The sequence below is a fragment of the Gigantopelta aegis genome, chromosome 14 (assembly GCF_016097555.1).
Source record: "Gigantopelta aegis isolate Gae_Host chromosome 14, Gae_host_genome, whole genome shotgun sequence".
NCBI classification, from domain to species: Eukaryota; Metazoa; Mollusca; class Gastropoda; order Neomphalida; family Peltospiridae; genus Gigantopelta; species Gigantopelta aegis.
Genome location: NC_054712.1, coordinates 21096833 through 21110725, shown reverse-complemented (window position 1 = coordinate 21110725; position 13893 = coordinate 21096833). Strand labels below are relative to the sequence as shown.

The following is a 13893-nucleotide window of genomic DNA, read 5'->3' as shown; positions in this document are numbered from 1 at the left end:
ATATATATTTATATGTCATATTCACAGACTAGCTAAAATGCCATAAAGATCAATGAAAAATGTTGACAGTCACATTAGTTTTCCTTTAATAATTCAGGGTTTCTGCCAGAGTAAAGTTTGTTTTATTTAACGACGCCACTAGAGCACATTGATTTTTTTATCTTATCATCGGCTATTGGACGTCAAACATATGGTCATTCTGACACTGTGTTTTAGAGGAAACCCGCTGTCGCCACATAGGCTACTCTTTTTACGACAGGCAGCAAGGGATCTTTTATTTGCGCTTCCCACAGACAGGATAGCACAAACCATAGCCTTTGTTGAACCAGTTATGGATCACTGGTCGGTGCAAGTGGTTTACACTTACCCATTGAGCCTTGCGGAGCACTCACTCAGGGTTTGGAGTCGGTATCTGGATTAAAAATCCCATGCCTCGACTGGGATCCGAACCCAGTACCTACCAGCCTGTAGATCGATGGCCTGCCACGACGCCACCGAGGCCGGTTTCTGCCAGAGGGTAAAACAGATATGGCACCATACCCAGATTTTTTTGAAGATTTTATTTTTTAAGTTAACCTTTTTGACCAAATTAATGACTCTTTATCATTACTGTATGATTTTCTTAACCGTAACCCTAAACCTAACCCATTTTCATTTTGGGGGAGGCCCCCCATACCCCGTTGACTGCAGTTGCAATTCAGCACACATATTGTAAATATTCAATTCCACAGTGCCATACCCAAAACTGTCTTTCTGGCAGAAACCCTGCAAGCTAGTGTATTATGTAACAACATGTTTACTCTGCTGTCAGTCACTACAGGTGAGCCATGTAGTATACAAATTGTTCTTTGTGTTTTAGCACACGTACCTTAACGACCGCTTCAGCCTTTAGTATTTCCAATTCCATTTTAAGATTACCGATATATTTGACTAGCTGTCAACATGAAATATGAGCCCATTCACATGCTGCCAATTATAAAACGTGTACAGGTGAACCTTTCTGGAAAGGTCATCTGCTGGAAATACTGTATGTCCGGTAGGAGTAGGTGACCTATGTACACAGGTTGATATACATGCATATATGCATGTACAGAGGACATAACTAGAGCCCTTTATATATATTTAAAAAAAAAAAAAAAAAAAAAAAAAAAAAAGCTGTTATATAAGATGTTACAGTTGGTCTCACTGTACCCTTTTTTTAAAAATCTTTTTCTTTTCTACCACTTCTGCAAACACTTCAGTTCAGTAATAATACATATCTTCTGAAAAAAAATCAAGACCCATTCATTTTAAAAAGGGAGACATATCTACCACAGCAGTGCGCAGTTGCCTGGTTTTAGTCCCAACGGGGTAAAGTAAGCAGATCTAAAGAACAGCAGTGACAGGACAGGACCCATAGAGTAGACGTTTAATCATGTGTGACGATAGCAAATCAACGGAGTTGCAATAATACACCGTGCCCCATACAGTCACCCATTTTAAAGTTTCTGTATGGTGCAGTTTGGTGGTGAAGTGATCACTTAATATCAGAGATTAAGCCATAGAATGAATGCAGTCTTTTCACTGACTGTGTGTATATTCCAGCTAACCAACAACATTATCAATCAAGTCATGTATTGAAGCCAGTGGAAAGGAATTCAAATTAATGGTTGTTTAACAACTATTCAGTACATTTTTGAACTACAGGATAACGCATAGCATGGCCTGTGAAATATAAAGTTAAAATTTGTTTTGTTTAACAAAAACACTAGAGCACACTGATTAATTAATAAATCATTGACTATTGGATGTCAAACATTTGGTAATTCTGATACGTAGTCATCAGAGTAAACCCGCTATAGTTTTCATAATGCAGCAAGGGATCTTTTATATGCACATTCCCACGGATAGGGAAGCACATACCATGACCTTTGACCAGTTGTGGTGCACTGGTTGGAATGAGAGAAAAAAACCAATCAGTTGAGCACTCGATAAATCCTGCCCCCTGCGCATGGGCACTGGCTGGGAGAGGAAAAACCCAATGGATGCACAGAGGGTGATCAGTCCAACGACCTATTCAGACCTGTCAACCCTCCTGGATTCCACGGGAGACTCCCGGTATTTGATCAAGTCTCCCACGGGAAAAACGTTTCTCCTGGGAAATCATTATTTTCTAAGCATAAAAAAAAATTCAAGCTGTGTATTTACATTCAGTGTTGCCATATATAAAACTATCCAATTTAGTCCTAATAACACCTCAGACTCGTAAAATGTCTTCCCACTGGATTACATAACGAAAATGGCTGGAAGTGCCAGAGTAGACAGTGACCGCATGCATCAATACATACGATGTCAAAATCACGTCAAAGCAAGACAACAGAAAGGGAAGGGAAGGGAACTATTTTAACGTGCCCACATCCTTACGGTTCAGGCACGCCAACCATGGATTCAGTTACTGATCTAGCCAGTTCGCGATTCCATGGCCGGGGGACAACAGAAAGACCAATTAGCTGTATAAACAATACTTTTATCAATTAGATTTGTAGGTCTGTGCAGTAAAATATTAGTAACAAGAGTACACTTCAAGGGATTATTTTCCTACGATTAATAAATCTTGTGTTTGACATAACGTTACTCACGGAAATAGGTATATTTCACACGATGTCAGTAATGAGCTTTTACTTATGATTAGTAGAAATGATTAGTGGAAATACAATGTTTATTGCATGGTTATGGTGATTTTAAATAAGTACTACATCACTACCTTATTGTAGTAAAAACTGAATATTGACCCTTATCCTGCTGCATTCTTTTTGCTAAATTTAAAGAATTTTTACCTGTTCTACATTTCTAGTAATTTTATTAAAATCCATGGACATTTTAACATGAAATTACACCCATATATACCATAATGATCCACCTACGTAATGATAGCATTTTGTAGATGGTTATTTTATTTATGTTACCATGGCAACAGCTGCAAATTTCAATATACAATTTTTTCATTAATAATTAAGAAAACATGAATAAAACACTACTATTTTTCTTTTAATTTAAGTGTATGCTGTGATTTATTAAGCATAGTGATTAATTTAAAGAAAAAATTAAGTAGACTGCCATTTTTTTTCAGAATAATAGGCTGCAATGCACATACTGTCATCAACGCTTTTTTGTAAATTATGAAGATAATGGCCAACATTAACTATTATACATTTTTAGTAATATTATTAAAATCAGTTGACATTTCAGCATGAAATTAAACACATATATACTAAGAATATCCACCTACGTAACGCTAACATTTTATAGTCAGTCATATTATTTATGTTACCATGGCAACAGCTGCAAATTTCAATATACCATATTTTCATTAATAATTATGAAAACTTTAATTAAAAACTAATAAAAAAAAATTAATTTAAGTCTATGCTGTGATTTATTAACCATACTGCTTGATTTAAAAAAAAAATTAAGTCGACAATCGTGTTTTTTCAGAAATTCAGGTACATAATTTTACCCTTCATACCCTCTGGCAGAAACCCTGGACACTGATATTAGAATAATAGAAATAGTAAAAAGGATTTTATGCATTTCAGTAATTTATTGTGACACAAGATACTTGCAATAGTGCTTCACACGGTCACAATTGTAAAAAAAAAGAAAAATGTCCATTCATTTAAAAAATGTTTTAAACCCAAAGAAACAATCATCAACATGTAAGCCCTAATTAAAATTTAATATGTACCGTATACATAATGTGTATCAAGTGTTGAACACTTATGCATGATACAAAATAGATCTAAACGGTCACCTGAGTAAATTGCTGACCACAACTACCAAACACATGGAGTGCAGAGCACCCATTTTCCTAGGGGGATTGAAATGACCAAATTCATGGTTTTGGGTTTTCCATGGGTGAGAGTAACTACCAAATAAATTTGGTTGGAAATGGTCTAGTATTCCTGAAAACATAATAGTTTAAATGCATTTGTGTATATGATAGATGGTTTAATGAATTTGTCTCCTACCTGAGGGGAGGGAGGGGGGCAGGGGACACGACATTAACGAAATACGCAAAATTGATATTTGTATGGTATTCCTGGACACGACAATTGGCTTAATTTTCCCCTATTTGTGCCCCACCCTTAGGAGAGGGGTAGAATGACCAAATTCACAAGGAGATGAACTCCATCCCCACCTAGGGGACATTCACAAGTTATATACACTGGTCATCTATTTGCCTTTATATATTATTTGAATACTATCCAGGTATAGCATTTCTGGCAAATGAGCTGGCCTAAAACCTTTTCACCATGTATTTCCATCATTTTACTCTTGACACAATATTAGTTGTAATCCATGTAAAAATATGTAGTGATTCATTTGCAACCCTATATAGCTGTTCAGGGCTGTAACTAGGATTTAAACAATGAACCAATGAGCATGGAAGGGTGCAAGACACCATTTTGCGGTCATTTTAAGGAGGTTACATACTTAAAACATCAGTATCAATAAACTATTTTTCTATTATTTTACACCCCCACCCCCCACCCCCACGCATTCCTCCCACACCAGGGGCGGGATGCAGCCCAGTGGTAAAGCGCAGTTGGTTTGGGATTGATTCCCATCGGCGAGCTCACTGGGCTATTTCTCGTTCCAGCCAGTGCTCCATGACTGGTATATCAAAGGATGTGGTATGTACTATCCTGTCTTTGGGATGGTGTATATAAAAGATGCCTTGCTACTAATGGAAAAATGTAGGGGGTTTTCTCTCTAAGACTACTAGTATGTCAAAATTACCAAATGTTTGACATCCACTAGCTGATGATTAATAAATCAGTGTGCTCTAGTGGTGTTGTTAAATAAAAAATAAAACACACACACACACACCATTGCCTCTACCCGTTAGCTGAGACCCTGCTGTTTGGCAGTAAAGCTAATATGAATAATTGTTGTTATCCAGATTCAGGGATTTTCGTTCAACTGTGGACGGAAATCTGCCTGCATCCCCAACAAAAATGAGAGCCCGTATGCTTAGGCCTATGCCGCTTCATTTTTTGTTTTTTAATGTTGGGCCCTGTCGCTTAGGCCCTTGGAGAGGGAGGTCAGAATGTGTTTATGTGTGGCACAAAATGTAGTTGGAACTGATTAAAAAAAAAATTGAGAAGTCAAAAACGTGAAACGTTTATGCGTAACGCACAGTAGTCCGAGCGGACGTAGAAAATGTGCTCCCTACCGCAATAGGTCACTTGAGATGTCACACAAGTAAATGTTTAAAACATTATTATCGGAATCATGAATTTATATTTGTGCAACTTCTTCTGACATGTTTATTGACGGAGTGAAAGAAGAAGAAATCACTGGCAGTTGGTCCCGCGAAGTATTGTATCTGGGTCAAGTGTCGATAATATAGGTCAACTACACTTAGAAGTTTTTGCGATTTTTCTTTAATATTTTTATCAACAATATAGGATCGTTTTATGATTTGTGATTATTACATCCTGAATACAACATTTTATTTGCATTAAATAATTTGTTTAACGATTTTTTTTAGATAAAAACAATGTTTGGGGTCATTGCCTACACAACACTGTCAACAAGTGTCCGCCCTGCTAAAGTATGTGGAATTTTTTTCTTTTTAATTGTTATTATTTATTTTTTTTAGTTATCACCGTATTTTAAAAATAAAAAACGTGATTACTTACTCTGAATCTATTGCAAACCATTATCCTACTGTAATTTTCACATTTTATATAGATCCATATAGTTACCGCACGATTTTTGAGGGGTGTTGCGTAACACGAAAAAGGACTGTGTCGATGTTCTAAAAAACGGACAATAACTGTTACATGGAAAATAAATTGGACCTCGCGATGAGGGTGTGTATACCCTCGACGCATCCACACCAATTGGTACCATACAGGCATGATGCACTAATCATAAGCATACGGGATCCCGTTTTGTTTTGTAGGGGTGGGAGAGGGAGAAGGGCAGGCTAATTTGTGCCCGAATTAAACGAAAATACCACCAACTAAAAAACAACATTTATTAGTTTTAGCGTTACTGCCAACCAGCTATAATATAGGGTTTCAAACGAAGCACTACACAATTTTACATGGATTTAATTACAACTAGTATTGTGGGAGAAATGTCGGAAATACTAGTACATGATGAAAAGGTTTCAGGCCAGCTCAATTTGCCCAAAGTCGTATTCGCCCGAATTTTAGATTTTGGTACTAATAAATTTATCAAAATACAATAGATCCAACAGTGCAACACAACTACAGTTTACCTCATGATGATTAATTTATCTTTATAACATTTGCAGATGTGTGTGCAGGGAATGGGTCGACCCCCCCCCCCCCCCCCCCCCCCCCCTTTTCGGTCCCTGCTCCAGCAGATTAAAAAAACAAAAGCAAATTCAATACATATTCCGGCGGAGCATTACAGAAATCCCCTATAAACTTCGCTCTCCAGACATCCCTACCTAAAATCCCAGCACACATGCCTGATTTGTTAAAAAATTGTTATCCACCATCCACCATTTATATATGCTTATTCATAAAAAGCCATGCACAGCGCACCCCCCCCCCCCCCCCCCAAATCCTTGGATCCGCGACTGGTACAGTATAGTACATGCTTTAATCTATTTCAATAATAAAAACAAAAAACCGGTGGCGCCACATAATTATGTGTGACACGCAACGAGAATGTTTTGTGATTGGTTATTGAAAATAATGTAGGTCAAGGTATTCTCCAGACTACTTCAGCAAATATTCGTAACCTATCGTTTGTAATTCATTTTATAAAAATGAGAACAAATATATATCCACTCAGTAGTGATTAATACCAATGTGAATGTTGAAAAGGAAAAACTGGCAGAAAAACAACACACAACAAAACAACGACGAACACCGAGCACATGTGCATATTCGATCATATAGTCGACTAACTGTTAAGCAAACATAGCTAGTTAGAATATCGTCTGCTGTAGTATAAGTAACCACGTTGTAATTATTAATGAAAACAGTTAGCAGCACATGCAAGCAATGTGTACTATTGCTGTCAAATTGTATGGTGGGAAATGTGCTGTCACATGACCTGTTGTTTATAAATAGAAATAGGGAAATGGCACTTTTCGATGACTGTTTATGCCATCGGATTACAATTATTTGATTGTGTTTGTACCTTTTTTAGGCATTAAAAGTGATACTTGTTCTATTTTAATGCAACTGTCATAATGTAATTCATATATAATAGTATATTATGACAACTTTGTAGAGATAAAAGAAACCGCTACCAAAAAAACACAATAACAAACAATAGCACGCGTCATTTGACGGGTCATTTTTGTTTTAAAAAAAACATAAGATGTACAACAGCAATTTAGCAAATATTTGGATATGTCATTCTAAGACTATTTATTGACATTTTCTTTCTTTGTTTTTGACAAAAATGTCAACAATTAATTTAGAAAACGATTTTTACATGAAAACAATGCAAATTGACGTCATTGTGATGACGCAGGAAACGGGTTAATTTATAAGATTTAGACCTATATAAATTTGTCTTGGGTCTACTTTTCAGGAAACAGAAATAACGATGATGCAACCTGTAAGTGTAATACCGTAAATGTACTAATTAATGTTTAAATTTTTTAGTGTTAAGATTTTTGGATAAAAGAGTTATTTTAAAAAATATGTATTAAATTATTATTATTATTATTTTTTTTATTATTATTATTTTTTTTTAATGCCAATAACTAAGGTTGACAAGTATACATGACATTATGTAGTGGTTCATATAACTTAATGTAGTACTTTTTAAAAACTTGTGTTAAATCGTGTGCAGTTAAAAAATCTCCTGTTTTCTGACAAAATCTCCTGCTTTTTCAACACACATCTCCTGCTTTCTCTTGACTAAAGGTTGACAGGTCTGCCTATTACCAATCAATATTCAACCACTGACCCATCTTCCATTCCTAAAGTTGGTGGAACCATGCTTAAAAAGTTAATAAAGTTTATTTTGTTTAACTCTGCCATTGTTCCTATGAAACAAGTTTATTAATGCTTCTAAATTTGAAAATTTGAAATTAACATTCACAGTTATGTCATGAAATTGATGGCTGGTCAAAATACACAAAAATTTCATCTCAACATCTCAAGGCATTGTGTAAAAACATCCTGAAAACTCAATGTGAGACGTACGTATGTACGTATGGACGGACAGACATACAGAAAGACGGAGATGAAACTCACATGTATAGTCCCCTCTGATTGGCTGGACTGGTAAGGGACTAGTATCAGATATTTACATGTACCTCTTTCAAGGCATTGTGAAAAAAACCATACACAGAAAACTAAATGTGAGATGGATAGACAGACAGACAGACAGACAGACAGACAGACAGACAGAAGGACGGAGATGAAACCTATAGTCCCCTCTGATTGGTTGGACTGGTAAGGGACTATTAACAGCTTAGTGTTTTCCCTAGCTTGTTTTAGCATGGCGCAGCACCATGCCTCACTAGTCTTGCACCATCTCGCCTTAATCAGCACCATGCTGCCCTGAGATTAAACAAGCCTTTTTCACTAATTAATTCTAAAACTGCCTTTATAAAACACCCAAAAAGGTATTATTAATTAATTAAATATGCCTTTTATATCTTTTGCCATTCATTTATTAAAGCAAACACATAAATTACATTAATGTTTATTTCAATTAAATTTTGTGTATTTTTAATGAAAAACAAATGCCCCGAAAATGGTGAAAATGCCCCAAAAGTGTTTGGCCTACCATGCCTTGCCACAAATTTCTAGGGAAATCACTACAGCTATTTGCATGTACCTCATTCAAGGCATTGTGGAAAAAAACCCACACCTGGAAAACTATATGTGAGATGGATATACAGACAGACAGAAGGACGGAGATGAAACCTATAGTCCCCTCCGGTTGGTTGGACCGGTAAGGAACTATTAACAGCTATTTGCAAGCACATGTACCTCATTCAAGGCATTGTTTTTCTGCTCCTTGGCCTGGTTGAAGTCGTTCTTCAGACTACCCATCTGATCCTGCAGGTCATTGATCGTCCGAGCCTTGTTCTGACCGTCACCCCGCGCCTCTTCCAAGTTGTATTCCAGCTGACAGATATAGTCAGCTTTCTCCATAAACTGGGAAAAAAAAAAAAAAAAAAAAAAACTCAGCCTAAAGTAACTAGGAGGGTGAGTGTGTGGGTGTGGGGTGCAGTAATAAAAGAATCGCAGCACAGTAATAAAGAGTTTCTGCAGCTAAACAAAAAGGGTACTGTATTTGACCAGAAATACATGTAAACCCAGGGGCCAAGACAACAAATTTGCAGCTTTGTTAGGGGTGGGCTTATTTCCAGAATTCGGTACTTTTAAATGAAAATGGGAACTTTTCTTGTACTTTTCATTATGTACATATGTATGGCACTGCTAATATTTTACCTTTTTAAACAAGTTTATTTTGATTGTAATTTTATTTTTTTAACTTTTTAATAAAAAAAATTAAAAACATTTTACGAATTCTCAAACAAAAAGATATGAGGCAAATAAAGGTGCTCTTCAAAGAAAGGCTTTTATATTTAGAAAAATGTTTTAGAAATAGCAGAATTTCTTGAGTTTAATTTTAAAAGTGATAATTACAGAAGAAATGGAAAAAGCTTAAATTCATTTACAGGGCACAATTTTAAATAATACAGAATACTAAATGAGTGGCAGTTACAACATCTGCAATTAAAAAATTGTCCACGGAAAAAACATGCCATGGGGGAAAAAAGCGAATATAACCATCAACAAAGAACATCTCCTACACTGCCATGCAATTGCTGTGGGCAGTTGCCTTATAGACACCATTTATCTAACAAGATGTTTAAAAATATATCGAATGAGCGAAAGTGAATTGGACACATTTTCAAATCAGCTGTAAGATTAATGGTATCTAACGGACACAAGCTTAGTTTCTATTTCTTACATATCAAAACCCAGGTTTAAAATAAAATCTTTTTTAACCAAAACATATTTATGGCACTTGGACTTGTAGTTAACTTATGCAACACAGAGCAATCGGGTTCAGGTTAACTTACATGACATAAGGCTGGTAGGTACTGGGTTCGCAGCCCAGTACTGGCTCCCACCCAGAGCGAGTTTTAATGATTCAGTGGGTAGGTATAAGACCACTACAACCTTTTCTCTCTCAGTAACCACTAACAACTACCAACTAACCCACTGTCCTGAACAGACAGCCCGGATAGCTCAGGTGTGTATGCCCATGACACCAGGCTTGAACATTAATTGGATATAAGTATGAAAATAACTTGAAATGAAATAAACGAAAACATGTCACAGAGCAATCTATTTCTGTCATGCTTACTTTATTGGATGGTATAGCTGTGGCGACGTGTGTTATTGCCATGTGATATTATAAATAAATTATGATGTTCCTACCAATGATTGTGTTTAAAAATTAATTCCTACTGTGCATGCTGCTGTGACATATAAGGGACATTCCACAATTGATCACATTTGAGAGGGTGGGGTTGGGGAGGCAATTTTTTTGTATACCCAACAAAAACTAAATAAAAGTATATTTAAACCATGTATGCATGCATAAAGAGAAAACTGCAGATAAAGTTTGTTTTGTTTAACAACACCACTAGAGGACATTGATTTATTAATCATTGGCTATTGGATGTCATACATATGGTCATTTTGAGTCATAGAGGAAACCCGTTACATTTTTCCATTAGTAGCAAGGGATCTTTTATATGAACCATCCCACAGACAGGGTAGCACATACCACAGCCTTTGATATATCAGTCGTGGTGCACTGGCTGTTATAAGAAATAGCCCACTGATGGGGATCGATCCCAGACCCACCGTGAATCAAGCAAGTGCTTTCCCATTGGGCCATGTCCTGCCCCTGAAAACTGCAGAAGATTCATCATACCTAAAATAAAAATTACAGTACCTCCTGCCTCCTCTATGAGATCAACTGTGGAACGGCCCTAACCGAAATTAAAAGTGGAAAATACATAAAAGTCTCACCTCTTGATCTGTGTGGGTGTGTTCAGACTGGTAGGTGATCAGGTCACTCTCAAACTTACACGCTCGCTCCTCATTCTCCAGAGCCTGTAATGAGAAAATCATCACATTCTGTTATTGTTAAGCTTAATGATTGAATGAATGTTTAGCGACACCCCAGCACAAAAATATACATCTGTTATTGGGTGTCAAACAAAGGTAAGTATATGAATATGAGTATTGTAAAGCATAAATAGTTAAACATAAATAGAACAGGCTACAGATTTAGCAGAATTCCGTGCTTCTGCGAGTCCCAGATTTTGGGTCAGATGCGTATGATATTGAGACAGAATTCAAAATATCTGTAGTATATATTTTACTCACTCTCTCAACTGTAACTGTCTCTCTCCATCGGTCTCTCTCTCTCTCTCTCTCTCTCTCTCACACACACATACACACACACACACACACATTAAAAATCCCCAATTTTACACCTGGATACCACAGAAATATTACAAATACTGAAGCTCACAGTGTGAGTTTCTTCATTTCTGCACGATTGCAAAATGAACCGGAAACATCACATCTTAAATCACTTTGTATTTATATACTTTATATTTTCAGTGTCATTGTTAAGAATCAAATATAGAGAATTCAATATAAAATATGAAATTGTGTGTGTTATTATTAATAAACTTGTATTTTTCAAACAGTTTGTTATTTCTTTAAGGTTCCTTGGGATATAAACCAAACAAAAAAACCCCTGAAACATGGCAAACCTTTCAGTAAATGGCTTTGCTAATTCACAAAGGTTGCACATGTTTTGTTTTGTTTTGTTCATAATCCGATGAACCTAAAACATTTAACAGAAAAGCCTTAATAGTGCTGTAGAGTTATGGTATAATAGTGCAAAATGTGATGCTAACATGCCACTTTGCATGCAGTTAGGCCATCATGTGTAGAGTAAAACTTGATATAGGACCAACCTGGCAGTGCCCACTATTGGCCAGGTGACCTCACAATTCAAAATGGCCACCATTTAACTATTTCTCACTCTTATTTGTATCACACATTTGTAAGCTTTAACATATTAGCTCCCATTGAACAGTTTAGACAATATTGTTCATTTTTATCTGTTGCTGTTATATAGTAATATTATAATCATCATATTTGGAAAAAATATGAATATACTGCACAACAAAAGAAACACATCTAATCACAAATACCCTACATATAAAGCCTAAATGTCAATGGAATCGTTCACGTTTTGGGAAAGTATGAAACTTGACACAAACATATCTATTGCATAGTGGTATCAATTTAAAAATAGATTTTAATATCTTGTTCTGGTGGCTGCCATTTTGAATTTTAAAATGGCCACCATCAGTTACAATTTGTACTGAAAATCTCGGATTGTAAGGCACATAGAACCATGATTCCAAAACCTTTTATCATCTTTTAAGGAGTTGTGAATCTTCCAGTTCAAATAAAAAGTAGGTAATATATTGGATTTAAAGATAGCCATCACATGTAAACATTTTCAATGAAAATCTCAAAATCTAAGGAAGATATAGGACTGTGGTTCCAAAACCTATATACATTTTTTACAAACTAAATCTGCTAATGCATGTAAATAGTTGTATAGATATTTACCAATAGAATATTACAATAATGCTGAATTGAAGATGCATCATGGTGAAATTATATTCAACTAAGTCACCTTTTTTCAGGTGTTGAAAGTGTGCTTACGTGTATATATTCAGATGCCAAAGTATTTCAAACTGAAGTTTATGCATATTCTGAATTAACCTTTTGTTTGTGGTGTACTACGATTCATGTATTTTGTGGACTAGTGCAGTTTTAGGAAAATCATGAAAATTTAAAGCAACTAAAATAAAGCATTCCATAGTAGTTTCTTATTAAAAGATCTCATCTGAATTATAAGGCCATGGTAATTGGTAAAAGGATACAAAGAAAGAAAGAAATGTTTTATTTAACAATGCACTCAACACATTTTATTTACCGTTATATGGCATCAGACATATGGTTAAGGACCACACAGATATTGAGAGAGGAAACCCGCTGTCGCCACTTCATGGGCAACTCTTTTCGATTAGCAGCAAGGGATATTTTACAATGTATATGCACCATCCCAAAGGCAGGGTAGCACATACCACAGCCTTTGATACACCAGTCGTGGTGCACTGGCTGGAATGAGAAATAGCCCAATGGGCCAACCAACGGGGATCAATCCCACACCTGGTAAAAGGATACATTTTTTAAGCTTGATGCACACCGACCCTACACATATAGCCTCTGATATTGCAAGCAACTAATTCTGTTATTGCCAGTGACTAAATGTGTGTGTGTATGTGGAGAGGGGGGTGGGGTGGTGGTGGTGGTGGTGGGGGGGGGGGGGGGGGGGTTAGGATGACATGTGAGCTTGAAGGTGGACTCATTTTGTAATAGAAAACTACTAGATGAACTAAAATGTCAACCATAATGAATTACTAAATTAAAAGGTCCAAAATACAATCTGACTGCTGGGTTAAACCTTTCAGAACATTAGATGAGCTGTCAGACTAAAGTGTATTGGACTAACAGTTTATCAATATGGGTAAGGACGTGTAATAATTGTTAAATGTGCCCTAAACAAAAGAAATTTAAAACATAAACAAACATAAGAGCAGTCTATCAAAAAATTCTCTATTGGACATGTGCAAATCATTCACATCTGCCATCATGACATGAAAACCTATTGATCAGTGTGCTATTATTAGCTTTCTCTCTTTTTTCTGGGAAGCCTATTTATAGCACATGCTCTATTTCCAAGAAGTACTGATAAGAACACATAATTTTGTACTACAAAATA

The 13893-nt window shown here is 36.0% G+C and overlaps 1 protein-coding gene across 9 annotated transcripts in view; it reads right to left on the bottom strand.

The window, feature by feature from the left end:
• The window catches only part of LOC121388129 (golgin subfamily B member 1-like), a 216354-nt gene that overhangs the window by 34926 nt on the left and 167535 nt on the right, over nt 1-13893 (bottom strand). For all 9 annotated transcript variants that reach the window (XM_041519353.1, XM_041519357.1, XM_041519356.1 and 6 more), the window contains 2 exons: nt 11046-11129; nt 8982-9149 (listed from right to left, as the gene is read on the bottom strand). In XM_041519353.1, the coding sequence (XP_041375287.1) occupies nt 8982-9149; nt 11046-11129 (252 nt within the window). The remainder of the gene's footprint in view (nt 1-8981; nt 9150-11045; nt 11130-13893) is intronic.